An 18454-nucleotide genomic window follows, 5' to 3' on the forward strand; every position below is an offset into this window, starting at 1 on the left:
AAAACATAAATCAACTTTGATATTATGGGGTATTGTGTGTAGGCCAGAGACACAAAATCTTAATTGATTCGATTGTAAATTCAGGCTGTAACACAACAAAATGTGGAAAAAGTGAAGGGGTGGGAATACTTTCTGAAGGCACTGGAAGTACATTCCTTAAGGGCTAATACATGCAATCAAATCAATTGATTAAAGATGCACAATATATTTGCTTTACATGAACCATTATGACCAAGAAAGTGGTCATTTCCCATACCCCGCTCCCCATTCTCCATACCCTGTTCCCCATTCCCCATACCCCGTTCCCCATTCCCCATACCCCGCTCCCCATACACCATACCCCATTCCCCATTTCCCATACCCCATTCCCCGTTCCCCATACCCTGTTTCCCATACCCCGCTCCCCATTCCCCATACCCCATTTCATTGACCAGGGATAAACGCTATACGGAATTGTTTTAAGAAGGTCATACCAAGGAATTTTAAGACCCCTTGAAGTATAATTTGATAAACAAATGTGGTCTTGCTGCTATTAGCCCATACAAACGCATTGAATAACCGATTGTAGGTCAAACCTTTCGGATGCTACAGATGAACTTTGCGGACATCGACCTTAAGGGGTTAACAGGATTTTTGAATGACTACCTCATTTCTGTACCCCACACATACAATTATATGTGAGGTCCCTCAGTCGTGCAGTGAATTTCAAACACAGATTTAACCACAAAGACTAGGAAGGTTTTCCAATGCCTCGCAAATGGCAGATAGCTAAAAAAAAAGCAGACATTGAATCTCCCTTTGAGCATGGTGAAGTTATAAATTACACTTTGGATGGTGTATCAATACACCCAGTCAATACAAATATACAGGCATCCCTCCTAACTCAGTTGGCGAACAGGAAAGAAACCGCTCAGGGATTTCACCATGAGGCCAATGGTGACTTTAAAACAGTTACAGAGTTTAATGGCTGTGATAGGAGACAACTGAGGATGGATGAACAACATTGTAGTTACTCCACAATAATCAACTAATTGACAGTGAAAAGAAGGAAGCATGTACAGAATACAAATATTCCAAATCATGCATTCTGTTTGCTACAAGACACGAAAGTAACTGCAAAAAATGTGGCAAATCAATTATCTTTTTTTCCCAAATTCAAAGTTATGTTAGGGACAAATCCAATACAACACATTACTGAGTACCACTCCTCAAATTTTAAAGTATACAGTCGTGGGCAAAAGTTTTGAGAATGACACAAATATTAATTTTCACAAAGTCTGCTGCCTCAGTTTGTATGATGGCAATTTGCATATACTCCAGAATGTTATGAAGAGTGATCAGATGAATTGCAATTAATTGCAAAGTCCCTCTTTGCCATGCAAATGAACTGAATCCACAAAAAAACATTTCCACTGCATTTTATCCCTGTCACAAAAGGACCAGCTGACATCATGTCAGTGATTCTCTCGTTAACTTGTTATGGATAGGGGGCAGTATTTTCACGGCCGGATAAAAAACGTACCCGATTTAATCTGATTATTACTCCTGCCCAGAAACTAGAATATGCATATAATTATTAGCTTTGGATAGAAAACACTCCAAAGTTTCTAAAACTGTTTGAATGGTGTCTGTGAGTATAACAGAACTCATTTGGCAGGCCAAAACCTGAGAAGATTCCAAACAGGAAGCACCCTCTCTGACTATTTCTTGGCCTTCTTGATCATCTCTATCCAAACAGGGGATCTCTGCTGTAACGTGACATTTTCTAACGCTCCCATAGGCTCTCAGAAGGCGCCAGAACATTGAATGATGACTTTGCAGGCCATGGCTGAAAAACAGTAGCGCATTTGGTAAGTGGTCGATCTGAGAACAATGAGACTGGCGCGCACGTGCACGAGACGACTCCATGTTTTTATTTTCAGTCTTTGAACGAAAACAGGGTTTCCCGGTCGGAATATTATCACTTTTTTACGAGAAAAATAGCATAAAAATGTATTTTAAACAGCGTTTGACATGCTTCGAAGTACGGTAATGGAATATTTTGACATTTTTTGTCACGAAACGCGCCGGGCGCATCACCCTTCTTTACACTTCGGATAGTGTCTTGAACGCACAACAAAACGCCGCTATTTGGATATGACTATGGATTATTTGGAACCAAACCAACATTTGTTATTGAAGTAGAAGTCCTGGGAGTGCATTCTGACGAAGAACAGCAAAGGTAATCCAATTTTTCTTATAGTAAATCTGAGTTTGGTGAGTACCAAACTTGGTGGGTGTCAAAATAGCTAGCCATGATGGCCGGGCTATCTACTCAGAATATTGCAAAATGTGCTTTCACCGAAAAGCTATTTTAAAATCGGACGTAGCGATTGCATAAAGGAGTTCTGTATCTATAATTCTTAAAATAATTGTTATTTTTTTGTGAACGTTTATCGTGAGTAATTTAGTAAATTCACCGGAAGTGTTCGGTGGGAATGCTAGTTCTGAACGTCACATGCTAATGTAAAAAGCTGTTTTTTGATATAAATATGAACTTGATTGAACAAAACATGCATGTATTGTATAACATAATGTCCTAGGAGTGTCATCTGATGAAGATCATCAAAGGTTAGTGCTGCATTTAGCTGTGGTTTTGTTTTATGTGACATTATATGCTAGCTTGAAAAATGGGTGTCTGATTATTTCTGGCTGGGTACTCTGCTGACATAATCTAATGTTTTGCTTTCGCTGTAAAGCCTTTTTGAAATCGGACAGTGTGGTTAGATAAAGGAGAGTCTTATCTTTAAAATTGTGTAAAATAGTCATATGTTTGAAAAATTGAAGTTTTCGGATTTTCGAGGAGTTTGTATTTCGCGCCACGCCTATCATTGGATATTGGAGCAGGTGTTCCGCTAGCGGAACGTCTAGATGTAACACAGGTGTGAGTGTTGACGAGGACAAGGCTGGAGATCACTCTGTCATGCTGATTGAGTTCAAATAACAGACTGGAAGCTTCAAAAGGAGGGTGGTGCTTTGAAACATTGTTTTTCCTCTGTCAACCATGGTTACCTGCAAGGAAACACGTGCCATCATCATTGCTTTGCACAAAAAGGGCTTCACAGGCAAGGATATTGCTGCCAGTATGATTGCACCTAAATCAACCATTTATCGGATCATCAAGAACTTCAAGGAGAGCGGTTCAAATGTTGTGAAGAAGGCTTCAGGGCGCCCAAGAAAGTCCAGCAAGTGCCAGGACCGTCTCCTGAAGTTGATTCAGCTGCGGGATCGGGGCACCACCAGTACAGCGCTTGCTCAGGAATGGCAGCAGGCAGGTGGGAGTGCATCTACACGCAGAGTGAGGCGAAGACATTTGGAGGATGGCCTGGTGTCAAGAAGGGCAGCAAAGATGCCACTTCTCTCCAGGAAAAACATCAGGGATAGACTGATATTCTGCAAAAGGTACAGGGATTGGACTGTTGAGGACTGGGGTAAAGTCATTTTCTCTGATGAATCCCCTTTCCAATTGTTTGGGGCATCCGGAAAAAAGCTTGTCCGGAGAAGACAAGGTGAGTGTTACCATCAGTCCTGTGTCATGCCAACAGTAAAGCATCCTGAGACCATTCGTGTGTGGGGTTGCTTCTCAGCCAAGGGAGTGGGCTCACTCACATTTTTTTACATTTACATTTACATTTTAGTCATTTAGCAGACGCCCTTATCCAGAGCGACTTACAGTAGTGAATGCATACATTTCATTTCATACATTATTTTTCTGTGCTGGCCCCCCGTGGGAATCGAACCCATATCCCTGGTGTTGCAAACACCATGCTCTACCAACTGCCTAAGAACATAGCCATGAATAAAGAATGGTACCAACACATCCTCCGAGAGCAACTTCTCCCAACCATCCAGGAACAGTTTGGTGACGAACAATGCCTTTTCCAGCGCGATGGAGCACCTTGCCATAAGGCAAAAGTGATAACTAAGTGGCTTGGGGAAAAAAACATCGATATTTTAGGTCCATCGCCAGGAAACTCCCCAGACCTTAATCCCATTGAGAACTTGTGGTCAATCCTCAAGAGGCGGGTGGGCAAACAAAAACCCACAAATTCTGACAAACTCCAAGCATTGATTATGCAAGAATGGGCTGCCATCAGTCAGGATGTGGCCCAGAAGTTAATTGACAGCATGCCAGGGCGGATTGCAGAGGTCTTGAAAAAGAAGGGTCAACACTGCAAATATTGACTCTTTGCATCAACTTCATGTAATTGTCAATAAAAGCCTTTGACACTTATGAAATGCTTGTAATTATACTTCAGTATTCCATAGTAACATCTGACAAAAATATCTAAAGACACTGAAGCAGCAAACTTTGTGGAAATTAATATTTGTGTCATTCTCAAAACTTTTGGCCACGTCTGTAGTTGTGGCTACATAATGTTATGGGTATGCTTGTAATCATTAAGGACTGGGGAGTTTTCAGGATAAAAAATAAATGGAACGGAGCTAAGCACAGGCAAAATCCTAGAGGAAAGCCTATTTCAGTCTGCTTTCCACCAGACACAAGGAGATTAATTCACCTTTCATCAGAACAATAACCTAAAACACAAGGCCAAATCTACACTAGAGTTGCTTACCAAGAAGACAGTAAATGTTCCTGAGTGGTCGAGTTACAGTTTTGACTTAAATTTGCTTGAAAATCTATGGCAAGACTTGAAAATGGTTGTCTAGCAATGATTAACAACCAATTTGACAGAGCTTGAAGAATGTTTTAAAAAGAATAATGTGCAAATATTGTACAATCCAGATGTGCAAATCTCTTAGAGATCTAGCCAGACTAACAGCTGGAATCGCTGCCAAAAGTGATTCTAACATGTATTCACTCAGGGGTGTGAACACTTACCTGTATGTAAATTAGATATTTCTGTATTTCATGTTCAATACATTTGCAAACATTTCTGAAAACATGTTTTCACTTTGGCGTTATGGAGTTTTGGGTGTACTGTAGATTGGTGAGGATTTTTAAATGTTTTATTTAATACATTTTAAATTCAGGTTGTAACACAACTAAATGTGGAATAAGTGAAGGTGTATGAATACTTTCTGAAGGCACTGTGTGTAGCTGTAATTTTTGGGGAGGACTCATTCCACACCTGCACACACATACACACACACACTCAGGCTTTGACTCCTTGATGTTCTCCCGAGTCCCACACACAGATTGAGGAGGATAATAACGTTAACGGACTGCAGGACTTGGTGGACAAGTTGCAGCTGAAACTGAAGGCCAGCAAGAATCAGGCTGAGGAAGTGATGAGTCACACTAGACATGCAGTCAAATACTCTGAGGCTGCAACTGAAATGGTACCATGGCACCCTATTCCCTATATAGTGCACTACTTTTGACTAGGGCCTTCTATTCTTAACTTTTTACCATTATTCAAGGAGAGCTGCTTGAATAGTATAACCCCTTTAATTTCTCTGCATAAAGGAGTGTTCAAACGTTGAATGCTGATGTTATCCTTTTCCTCTTTCCGTCTCTCCTCTTCCTCTCATATTCTCTCCTATTCTCTCCTGTATTTTCTTTTACAGGAGGAAGCAGCCAACCTGTCACGTCCTGACCATAGTAAGTTGTTATTTTCTTTGGTAGAGTAGGTCAGGGCGTGACAGGGGGTGTTTGTCCGTTTTTGTATTTCTATGTTTAGTTTCTAGTTTTGTATTTCTAGGTTAGTTTTTGTTTGGCATGACCTCCAATTAGAGGCAGCCGGTTGTCGTTGTCTCTAATTAGAGGCCATATTTAAGTTGATGTTTGTCCCACTGGTGTTTTGTGGGTGATTAATTTTGTGAGTAGTGTATGCCTGCTCTGCGTCACGGCTTTCTTGTTTTTGTATTTCAAGTTTACTGTTTATTGCATTAGTTTCACGATTGAATAAAAGATGTGGAACTACGATCACGCTGCGTATTGGTCCGATCCTTCTGAAAGCCCTGACACAACCAGGACGTTTCTAAGTTTAGGAAGGTGCAGCATGAGATGAGCTGGAGGAGGCAGAGGAGCCCGCTTACATCGCTGAGACCTAAGTCAACAAACTCGGAGCCAAGGGTCGCAACGCCGGAGGAAAAGTACAGTCTACAGGTCTGATGCAACCAAAATGGCATCTTATTCCCTATATAGTGCAATGCTTTTGACTTTTGACAGGGTCCGTTGTATTCTTTCAAGCATTCATGTGGTTTTGAGTGAAAAGGATGATGTTGATCCCTTCTTCGCTTTCTGTCTTCCTTTTCACAGAAAGATGAAGGTGAATAAACAATGCCCAACCTTTCCTATTTCCATGTTTGTTTAATAACATTTTGATGAAATTCTGAGCATTCATTAAACTTGTGTAGCTAAACTATACTCCTTGGTGCCTCTGTGGCTTTGTTGCATGATAATACAGTAGGCCTACACACAGCTTGGAACCATACAACAAAATCTGTGTTATCCATAACACATCCATAACAATCACACTTCTTATCTACTGAAAATGAATAGACATGTACATATTGAAATCTAACTATGACATATTACAAAGTTTCAACCTTTATGTTGAGAACATTTAGGCATCTGCATGTCCAAAACATCAGTAGTAAAGAGGCTGGACACAAATGATCTAAGCAATGACAATCCCAAAGGCATTTGAAAAGTATCAAATGCAAGCAGCTCCCCTCCGTAGAGAAACCCTGACTCCCAGACACGCAACACAACAACCATAACAACAGGCATGAATGATGTCAATATTTACTGTCTGGTAGCGTTAATGATGACACAAAGGATTATTAGAAGTCTAATCATGGTATTAAAAATAATCGAACTGTTAATAAAGGGGCAAGGGACTGTCTGTTTCATGAGGGATGGAGGGATAGAGAGATGGAGGGATAGGGGCATAGAGGGATGGGGGGATGCTGCTTCAGTCCCCTGGTCACCCTCCTTAATGAAGTCATTAATATTTAATATGATAAATAAACATATATTTTCTTTGTGCCATCATTAACATTCTGAGTAGACATGGACATAATGAGTGTCTGTTGTGGTTGTTGTGTTTACTGGTGATCAGGGTTTCACTATGGGGATAATTAAGGGCCTGAATGATGCAGACTTCTGATATGGAGAGACAGGCAGATAGACCTCTGTCACTAAGCTCCTGTACACACTGAGGTTATACAATTGATGCACAATGCATTTGACAAAATGGTTGTTATACAAATTATTATTTATTTTTTATTGACATTTTCAATGCTTTATACAGAAACAACAGAATGCTACAAGTACAATGTAATAAGACCCAACAAATACCAATAAACGGTTTTTCTGTGAGAAAAAGGAAAGAAAAAGTATGACAACAAACTAAACAATATAGAAAACGGGACTCAACTAAAATCACTAGCTAATCACATCACACTGGCAGAGAGAATAGGATAAATACATCAACCAAGATTTTAACCTGATATGGATGGGGGCAGTATTTTCACGGCCGGATGAAAAAACATACCTGATTTAAACTGGTTACTACTCTTGCCCAGAAATGAAAATATGCATATTATTAGTAGATTTGGATAGGAAACACTCTGAAGTTTCTAAAACTGTTTGAATGGTGTCTGTGAGTATAACAGAACTCATATGGCAGGCAAAAACCTGAGAAAAAGTAAGCCAGGAAGTGTAGGATCTGAGAAATGTAGTTCTTCTTTCTAGTCCCTTTCGAAACTACAGTATCTGTGCTGTTACGTTGCACTTTCTAAGGCTTCCATTGGCTGTCTAAAGCCTTCAGAAAGTGTATTGAGCCTTCTCCTGTCTCTGGGCAGAGTATAGGAGCTCAGTTACTGAGTGGTCTGCCTGAGGACAAAGAGATTGGATATGCGCGTTTTTTCTTTTTCTACGTGAATGAATACACTATTGTCCGGTTGGAATATTATTGCAATTTTACGTTAAAAATAGCATAAATTTTGATTTTAAACAGCGTTTGACATGCTTCTAAATACGGTAATGGAACATTTTGACTTTTTGTATCTCGAAATGCGCTCGCGCGTTACCCTTTGGATAGTGACCTGAACACACGAACAAAATGGAGGTATTTGGACATAACTATGGATTATTTCGAACAAAACAAAATTTGTTGTGGAAGTAGCAGTCCTGGGAGTGCATTCTGACGAAGATCAGCAAAGGTAATACAATTTTTCTAATACTAATTCAGAGTTTAGGTTGCCCTGAACTTGGCCGTGATGGCGAGCTATGTACTCAGAATATTGAAAAATGTGCTTTCGCCGAGAGGCGAGAGAGAGTAGACCAAGGCGCAGCGGAGTTAGTGTTCATCATGATTTTAATTTACTAAAGAACACTACACAAAACAAAACGAGAAAACTGACAGCCAAACAGTCCTGTCAGGTGCAAAACACTCAACAGAAACAATTACCCACAAAACCCCAATGGAAAAACAGGCACTTATGTGTGACTCCCAATCAGCAACAACACTCTACAGCTGTGCCTGATTGGAAGCCACACGGCCAAAATCAATGAAACAAACCAACATAGAAAAATGCACATAGAACGCCCACCCAATGTAACACCCTAGCCTAACCAAAATAAAGAACAAAAACCTCTCTCTATGGCCAGGGCGTTACACACAGCGATTGCATAAAGGAGTTCTGTATCTATAATTCTTAAAATAATTATGTATTTTGTCAACGTTTATGATGAGTATTTTTGTAAATTCACCGGAAGTTTTTGGTGAGAATACATTTTCTGAACATCACGCGCCAATGTAAAAAGCTGTTTTTGGATATAAATATGAACTTGATTGAACAAAACATACATATATTGTATAACATAATGTCCTAGGAGTGTCATCTGATGAAGATCATCAAAGGTTAGTGCTTCATTTAGCTGTGTTTTGGGTTTTATTGACATATATGCTTGCTTGGAAAATGTCTGTGTGGTTATTTTGGTCTATGTACTCTCCTAACATAATGGAATGTTTTGCTTTCGCTGTAAAGCCTTTTTGAAATGGTTAGATTCAGGAGAGGTTTATCTTTCAAATGGTGTTAAATAGTCGTATGTTTGTGAAAATTGAATTGTGGTATTTTAGTTGTTTTTGTATTTCCCGCCATGCGATCCCATTGGCTGTTGGCTAGGGCTTCCGCTGGCGGAACGGGGTTCCGCTAGCGGAACGCCTAGATGTAAGAAGATAAAACACATGAAGAGGGCTATGCTTATGGATTAAATTTAACAATCCATTTTCACTGAGGTCTCATGAACCACTGATATGATCAAGATATTTACCCCATTTCAAATAATATTTCTCCACATGGTTGATAAGTCGGAAAGACAGTTTCTCGTATGATGCTACAGTACCATTCTGGGAGTGCCATACTGGGGATATACAAATTATATTTTAGTGATATAATAATAAATAATGTGTGGTGCAGAAAACTCTTTGTTGTTTAACAACCGTTGTGCCTAATCAGTTGTACAACTTGAGTGTGACCTCAGTCACAACCCATTCTTTATTCTCCTTAACAATCCATCTCAAAGCAAGCAGCCTGCTGTTGGTTTCCTCTTCTTTCACCTTCAATGTGGATAACATTCCCACTGACCTGCAATTTAAGCTTATCGATCTTCAGTCTAATGCAGTGATTGGAGAACTATTCAAAACAATGTCACTGACGAGGTTCTATGCATCTCTCTTTGATGAACAAAACTTCCAAAGATTAGGAGTCATGCTCAGAAGATGTTTGTACTGTTTGGGTCAACCTATGTATGTGAACAGACATTTTCAGTGATGAAATATAACAAGTCAAGGCACAGATCATCTCTTACTGACTCACCTCTCAGCAATCCTGCGCATAGCGACATCATAAACTATACCTGACTTCACTGCTCTAGTCAATGCCCATCAGAGACTTCACTCCTCACACTGATTGAGTAGTTTAAATGTGATGTTGAGCTCTCTCTCTTTCTTGTGTTTTTGTGCATACCCGTTAACAAGAGTTCTGTCCGTGGTGCTGAATGCAGAGTGTACTTTTCCCTCCGTGTAGTTCATTGCATGTTTAATAATGAAAATACCTACCAAAAGGAGACAATGGATGTGGTTTATTTCTGTGCATGTTAAAAAAGTTAAATAAGTAGCATATCTGGACGTGATTTACAGTAGATATGTCTGTCAACACAGATGTATAATCCTGTAATATGATTCTGGCCCGTGATGGCAAAAATATATTCTAATGTGGCCCTCCATGGAAAATAATTGCCCTGCACTACAGTATGCTACCAGTTTGTGTTTCTCTCAGGATTCTGATTGGCTACAGGACTGGCAGCAACCGTTTCTTGATGATTCACCAATAATTGAGCAACTATTTAAGAGTCCACATTTAGTAAAGACATTGGTCGATTAGACCGACATCTGCCCTCAAGGGCTAGATCACCTCATGCTACTCTGTTATTGGCTACAGGACCGGCACATGGGATGGTGTGATGTAGAGTGAGCTGTGGATATATATCTGACAAGAGGTGAACCCCACACATCTTGGGCAGAGCCCTACAGAGCCTCAGACTGTAACTGAACTGACAGTGAGTATTACTTCAAGAGATCTCCTGGGTGATTCCTTTGCCTTCAATGTGAACTGAATTGTGACTGAAAAGCTACAGAAGGAAACAGTTGTGGGATTTTGTCATATTTTTTTTCTTTGTCTTTGCTGTGTTCAATTGTTTTTGCTATTCAATTAGCATAATAAGCATTGCATTTATAGCAGTTTGAATTTTAGATTTTATTTGATTGTTATCAGATTGCATGTTTGATTTTATCCTATGGGGGTCTGTACAGGGCAGGCGATATGCTAGTCTGGTCCCAGAGCTGTTGTTTGAAATTGACAACGACCTTAGGATTTGGCTATATAGCACAAAGAGATCTGGGACCACCCTGTCAATGTTTCTCATAGAGGTATAATGAATGTATGTTTGTCCTAATGTATACGACAGAGACATGTCCAATACAACACCACCATTCCAGACCTGACCAGGGCTGAAGGAAATATATTATAGATTTATTACAATAATGGCTGTATTTTTGTCTCTACAGAATGATACGACAGAGACATGTCCAATACAACACCACCATTCCAGACCTGCATAAGCAATATACTGTATTACAGATACAGTGAGGTCCAGAAGTATTTGGACTGTGACAGTGTTGTTTTTGTTTTGGTTCTGTACTCCAGCACTTTGAAATTATACAATGACTATAAACACAGACTGTCAGCTTAATTTGAGAGTATTTTCATTCATGTTCATAATGTCGAATTGTTCAGAAACATATTCTATTCATATTTACAGTAAAAGTGACTCCAAAATGACACAATACATTATTTACCATTCATTTCTATTGGGCATAGATAATCTGATACACAACCAACTGCAAATGCATCCAACAAGTTTGTAGAGTCACCAGCTTGATTTAGTCATTGCGTGCTAGGAATATGGGACCAAATACTAAACTTTTGATGACTTTAATACACATATAAGTGAATTTGTCCCAATTCTTTTGGTTCCTTAAAAGGGAGGAGACTATGTACAAAAATTACTGTCATTTCTGAAAGGCTCATCTGATATGGATTTTTTATTTATCCTTTATTTAACTAGGCAAGTCTGTTAAGAACAAATTCTTATTTACAATGACAGCCTAAACCAGCCAAACCGGGACGAAGATGGGCCAATTGTGCACCGCCCTATGGGACAGCCTGGAATCAAACCAGGGTCTGTGGTGACGCCTCTAGCACTGAGATGCAGTGCCTTAGACCACTGCGCCACCAAGTGCTAGAGTACAAAGCCAAAACAACAAAAAACGTGTCACTGTCCAAATGCTTTTGGACCTCACTGTACATGTAATATAAATATTTTTTTGAAGTATTTTTGTCTCTACAGATGCGCCTGAATCATGTTCAATACAACACCCCCATTCCAGCTCCTGTCCAACAACGTTTCGTTGACCAATCAGAGGTTGGCAGTGCCCATAAGGACGTTCATGAGCTTTCTGTCTGTGTCTCCATGTCTCCTCTTCCTCTATATCAACACTATCATGCTGTACAGTCTGAAGAGCAAGCCCGTGTTCAGAGAGACCTCACGCTATATCTTGTTTGGTAAACCTGGCTACCAGAAGTTTTATACAAGATTAACACATTTAGTTTGCAATTCTTTAAAAAATATATGTTTTAAGGGTTTGCAGATGTATTGAACAGATATTGAGAGTGGATGACAGTGGGGAAAGATAGAGGTTGTGTCAAGGGGCAGTAGGCCAGATCTCAACCTATGCCGCCTCTGTAGTGTGCAGTTGCTTCAGCAGTACTGCTAGCCCAATCAGGTCATACATTCCATTTGAAATCTTCCATGCCATGTGGCTTGTTACATGATAACCTGTTTCCAATTCATTTGGTATTTAGGTCTTTAGGAGCCCTAAATGCACTCCAAACTAGCTTTTCATGTATTTGTGAAAGCAAAGATGGGGTCGAATGCATTACAATTCAAGTTGTGTTAAAATACAATCTGTTATTGTGTAATTATTTTATTTCCAACAAATGTTTAACGTGTTCATTTCCGGTAGGTAACCTCCTCTTCGCCGACACCATCCTACTGGTGACCAGCCAACTGCTGTACATATTAGCTGTCGCTGGGTTGTTTGTGATCCGATATATATGTGTTGTGATTGTGTTGGTGGCCATTTTCACCAGCGCTGTTTCCCCTCTCAACCTGTCTGTGATGTCGCTAGAGAGGTATGTTTGCTTATATTTTTTTCCCTATTTAGTCCCCTAGGCAAAAGAGGTTTCTAACCTCAAGGGTTAAATAAAGGTTAAATAGTGTACTACTTTTGACCAGGGCCTATATTTGGTACTCAATAAAATGATCCTTTCCAGGTATGTGGCTATATGTTATCCTCTGAGGCATGCCTCCATTGTCACCCCCGGGACTACGGGCGTGGTCATTGCTGTGGTGTGGATCCTGTGTTCCCTAAACACTATCATTAAGCTTGTCATGCTGCTGGTTCTAGAGTCCATGCCCCTGGACCAGTTCATGCAGGAATTCTGCTCTACCAGCGAGCTTTTCCACCTGAAGATTCACAACCAGGTAGACAACGTGTTCATCAGCATCGTCTTCATGACCGTTGGTTTTATCATCATATACTCCTACATCGCTATGATGATGGTAGCCAAGTCCGCCTCCTCAGGCAAGGACATAAACACCAAGGCTCGTAACACGGTTCTACTGCACCTGATCCAGCTAGGCCTGAGTCTCTCCTCCACCCTGGTTCCTACTATAGTGTCAGCCTTGAAATCCAGAGCAATGGACAAAGCCACACAGATTGAGTATATTGTGTTTATCATCCTGATTATCCTGCCCAGGTGTCTGAGTCCTCTGATTTACGGCCTGAGAGACAAGACGTTCAGACACATCCTCATGTACCATCTCACCTGTGGCCTCAGATGCACAGTGGAGCCCATTAAAATCTCCAGCTATTGATAACATTGATGTTTTTTCTTGTAACAGAAACATTTATTCCGTTTTTAATTAAAACTGTTTTTAAGAAGTTATAATAATGCTGAAAAAATGAACTAAACTAAAACACATGTATGTGAATGATTTAAAGGGACAATCTGCAGTTGATACATACTTTTTTTAAACTTACAAATAAATTAAGGATATGCTCCCATTGATTCTTGAAGAATATTACTTATACTTCGGGGTCTGATGGGGTTCGGGGCATTTATAAGTTTGTTTGACTCTAATGTTCGTAAACAAAGTAAATGTAAACAAACTCTGTAGCCTCAAAACATGCTTAAAACGATCATTTTGATATTATGGAATGTCAGTCCTTGCATCCATAGCACTTTCTTTGAATTTGAGAGTACTTACATTTCTCCAGCCTCATCCGTCAGCTTTTTTACCGAAACAGTAGCGCTTTGTTATTGTTTCAACTGCGGATTGCCCCTTTAACTTGAAACCACAGTATGTATGTTTTCCTGTAATACAATTAATGAAATAAACCCCTTGATTTTTAGGAATATTTAATAAAAGGGATTTGACATTCTCATGCTTCCCGAGCTTCATTACCTTGTAATGTTCATTCACTCTTTGATCCATCGCAGTGACCCACTCCTATTTTAGCCCACCAGATGGAGCCAAAGTGCAGTTACAGCCTTCCAGCACCGGCCCCTTGGTCACATACATTGCTTTAACCAGACTGAACAGTGCGCTGAATGATAAGTACAGCTTTCAGTCAGCCTTAACCAGGCTACCTAGCCACACATCCTTCAATGTTATGTAGATGACACATTTTATCTCATTGCTAAGACATCTCCTAATCAAATAATCTGATCATCTGACTCATACAAAACCAATCACATACACAACAGAGGCACAGAGAGAGAAAACAAGTATGGATAAATGCACTTTAATATATTCACAAAGTAATTCAGCATCAGTGCTTTACAAACAAGAGAAAGAGAGAAATTGGCACTTAGTACGGTATAGTGTGTGTGACTATCGAGTGATGATGTTATCCATCCACTGTGATAAAGAGGATTTAGTGACAGAGGGATATGTCCCAAATGGCACCCTATTCCACCTACACCTACATTTGACCAGGTCCCATAGGGTGCCATTTGGGACATATACAGAATACTTTTTCAAAAGTAGTGCACTTTAAAGGGAATACATTTACATGTTAGTCATTTAGCAGACACTCTTATCCAGAGTGACTTACAGTGGTGAGTGCATACATTTTCATACTGGTCTCCCATGGGAAGTGCGATACTGAGCCACATGGCACCCATTTGGGACCTATTTGGGACAAATCCCCCCCACCCCCCAGCATCCACAATCTGACATAGATATATTAGCCTACTTACCCAGTGGGCAACATTTGGCATTGTAAACTGGTTTTCAGGTTCTAAAGATAACCTGATTACAACAAGGTAATGAAGACATCTGGGAAAGATGTCATTTCTGGTCGCTAACAACAACAACACACTTCTCTGACCTCACCTTGCATGATATTTACACTGAGTGGACAAAACATTAGGAACACCTCCTCTTTCCATGGCATAGACTGACCAGGTGAATCCAGGTGAAAGCTATGATCCCTTATTGATGTCACTTGTTAAATCCACTTCAATCAGTGTAGATTAAGGGGAGGAGACAGGTTAAAGAAGGATTTTTAAGCCTCGAGACAGTTGAGACATGGATTGTGTATGTGTGTCATTCAGAGGGTGAAAGGGCAAGACAAAAGATTGAAGAACCTTATAACGGGGTATGACAGTAGGTGGTAGGCACACTGGTTTCAGTGTGTGAAGAACTGCTATGCTGCAGGGTTTTTCACGCTCAACAGTTTCCTGTGTGTAACCAACCAACTTGACACAACATGTTGGAGTCAACATGGGCCAGCATCCCTGTGGAACGCTTTCGACACCTTGCAGAGCCTGACGAATTGAGGCTGTTCTGAGGGCAAAAGGGAGCGCAACTCAATAGTAGGAAGGTGTTCCTAATGTTTTGTCCACAGTGTATATTACATGTTTCACCCTAATTGAAACATGAAAAGACAGTTGAAGATATGTAATATTGTATACATTGTAATATTGTGTACATTGTTATATTGTGTACATTGTTGTCAACTTAACTATACCAAAATATGACAGTAGCTGACTGAATGTATGTTTGTTGCACTCCCACCCCCTTTATAATACATAGAAAATGATAGGCAGTAGTACAACCACATGGTTTGTGTTTGAAATTGGGTTAACAGCAACCTATTTTAACTCTGTTGTATTCCATTAGGACCACCACCAATTCCACTGGGTCTTTCATAAGATGAGAGACACCCAGCCCCCTTCACATCACCCTCTCCTCCGACTCTCACACTGACCCACATGCAGTTCTGTGTCCCAAATGGTCCCCTATTCCCTACATAGTCCACTACTTATGGCCAGATCCCTATGGGGCCTGGTCCAAAGAAGTGCACTATATAGGGAATAGGGTGACATTTGAGATCCAGACAGAACCAGGAGGAAGCATAGACCAGAGTTGCTCTGGTCCAGGGTGTTACATGCGGCAAGCCTTGTCGAAGAAGGCCACATGTAATGCCCTGGACCAAAGCATAGGGCCAGTGACCCAGAGACAGACTGTATGGTACTTTGGTCAAAGACACGTGAGTATTAATAAAGCATTTGTCAGGCTGAACCCATTTAATGGACATCCAGTAACAAGGGAATGAGTATTTGGACATTTCTAACATTTCAGTGGTTTCATCATGATAACTGGGGGAAATAAACTTTAACAGAGTGGGAGGCCAGGCTATGGCTTATGTTACTGTATCTGAACTAACTGAATGTTGATGAGGCCTGGATTGTCCAAGGTTCATTAGACTAGGAGACCTATCTAAGCTACTCTCACTTGTAACCCTCATTTATGCACAGTAGGTAGAAACAGCTGTTATACACTGATACAGGGTCAGATGTTTTTTATCCCGCTAGCGGTAAAGGTTAGAATTGCAGTTTTCTGATCCTATACCTGTTGTTGACTGATTTATGTAACAGTGGAGAGCAGCAAACAGTGTTTTTTTAATATAAATCTTTGTAATGAACTCCCTGTCCCAGATCTGTTTGTGCTCTTGCCAACTCCATTGCTGTCGTTGTGAAGTCAATGTTAGGCATGACAATGAGTGACAGGAGTTGGCAAGATAGCACAAACAGACCAGCATTCAGGCTAATGTAGCACCACTGTAAACCAATCATATAAGTTCATCTCACTGTGCTCACAGTTCTTTCTTGAGGCATGATCATGAATAGAGCCAAGGGTTTTTCTAAACAGGTTCAACTTCTGGCCCCTATTTGTGAGGCTTCAAGGTTTCCCTTTCTAAACATTGAACAGCATCACAAGCGCAGTCACTTCTAGACTAGTGATATACGCTTCGTCCCAGATGGCACCCTATTCCCTATATAGTGCACTACTTTTGACCAGGGCACATAGGCCTCTGGTGAAAAGCAGTGCACTTCATGGGGAATAGAGTGCCATTTGGGATGTAGACATAGTGTTGAACCCTAGTCATTGACAAAAATGACCAGATATTCATGCATCCATTAAAAACCATTAGAAAACATCAACTGTAGTGTGCCATATATTTATCTACAGTGCATTTGGAAAGTATTCAGGCCCCTTGACTTTTTTCACATTTTGATACGTTACAGCCTGATTCTAAAATGGATTAAATCGTTTTTTCCGACCTCATCAATCTACACACAATAATCCATAATGACAAAACAAAAACAGGTTTAATTAAAATGTATTAAAAATAAAAAACTGAAATATTACATTTACATAAGTATTCAGACCTTTTACTCAGTACTTTGTTGAAGCACCTTTGGCAGTGATTACAGCCTCTAGTCTTCTAGGGTATAACGCTACAAGCTTGGCACACCTGTATTTGGGGAGTTTCTCCCATTCTTCTCTGCAGATCCTCTCAAGCTCTGTCAGGTTGGATGGGGAGTGTTGCTGCACAGCTATTTTCAGGTCTCTCCAGAAATGTTCGATCAGGTTCAAGTCCGGGCTCTGACTTGGCCACTCAAGGACATTCAGACTTGTCCCGAAGCCACTCCTACGCAGGCTTTGTGCTTAGGGTCGTTGTCCTGTTGATAGGTGAACCTTCGCCCCAGTTTGAGGTCCTGAGCGCTCTGGAGCAGGTTTTCATCAAGGACTTCTCTGTGCTTTGCTCCGTTCATCTTTCCCTCGATCTTGACTAGTCTCCCAGTCCCTGCCACTGAAAAACATCTCCACAGCAAGATAATGCCACCACCATACTTCACCGTAGGGATGGTGCCAGGTTTCCTTTAGATGTGACGCTTGGCATTTAGGCCAAATAATCTAGTTTCTCATGGTCTGAGACTCTTTTGGTGGCTTTTGGCAAACTCCAGATAGGCTGTCATGTGCCTTCCGTCTGGCAACTCTACCATAAAGGCTTGATTGGGGGAGTGCTGCAGAGATGGTTGTCCTTCTGGAAGGTTCTCCCATCTCCACAGAGGAACTCTAGAGCTCTGTCAGAGTGACCATCTGGTTATTGGTCACCTCTCTCCCTGACCAAGGCCCTTCTCCCCCGATTGCTCAGTTCGGCTGGGCGGCCGGCTCTAGGAAAAGTCTTGGTGGTTCCAAACTTCTTCCATTTAAGAATGATGGAGACCACTGTGTTCTCTGGGACCTTCAATGCTGAAGACATTTTTTGGTATCCTTCCCCAAATCTGTGCCTCGACATAATCCTGTCTCGGAGCTCTACGGACAATTCCTTCAACCTCATGGCTTGGTTTTTGCTCTGACTTGCACTGTCAACTGTGGGACCTTATATAGACAGGTGTGTGTCTTTCCAAATCATGTCCAATCAATTGAATTTACCACAGGTGGGCTCCAAACAAG

General features: G+C 40.7%; 1 protein-coding gene across 1 annotated transcript; it reads left to right on the forward strand.

Annotated features, from left to right (window-relative positions):
• The first annotated feature begins 10535 nt into the window (after positions 1-10535).
• Positions 10536-13908, forward strand: LOC115155011 (odorant receptor 131-2-like). The gene is made up of 4 exons (XM_029701789.1): positions 10536-10576; positions 11927-12141; positions 12603-12771; positions 12913-13908. Exons 2-4 carry the CDS (start codon positions 11940-11942, stop codon positions 13514-13516), a joined length of 975 nt encoding a protein of 324 aa, XP_029557649.1. The 5' UTR covers positions 10536-10576; positions 11927-11939; the 3' UTR covers positions 13517-13908.
• The last annotated feature ends 4546 nt before the right edge of the window (positions 13909-18454 follow it).

This window comes from Salmo trutta, chromosome 19 (genome assembly GCF_901001165.1).
Source record: "Salmo trutta chromosome 19, fSalTru1.1, whole genome shotgun sequence".
Taxonomy (NCBI): domain Eukaryota; kingdom Metazoa; phylum Chordata; class Actinopteri; order Salmoniformes; family Salmonidae; genus Salmo; species Salmo trutta.

Bases quoted from the DNA above. Each gene is read 5' to 3' on its own strand.
- LOC115155011 (XM_029701789.1), top strand. From the start codon at position 11,940: ATGTTCAATACAACACCCCCATTCCAGCTCCTGTCCAACAACGTTTCG. The intron at 12,142-12,602 runs GTAAACCTGGCT...CATTTCCGGTAG, and splicing joins CTCACGCTATATCTTGTTTG to GTAACCTCCTCTTCGCCGAC. The intron at 12,772-12,912 runs GTATGTTTGCTT...GATCCTTTCCAG, and splicing joins TCTGTGATGTCGCTAGAGAG to GTATGTGGCTATATGTTATC.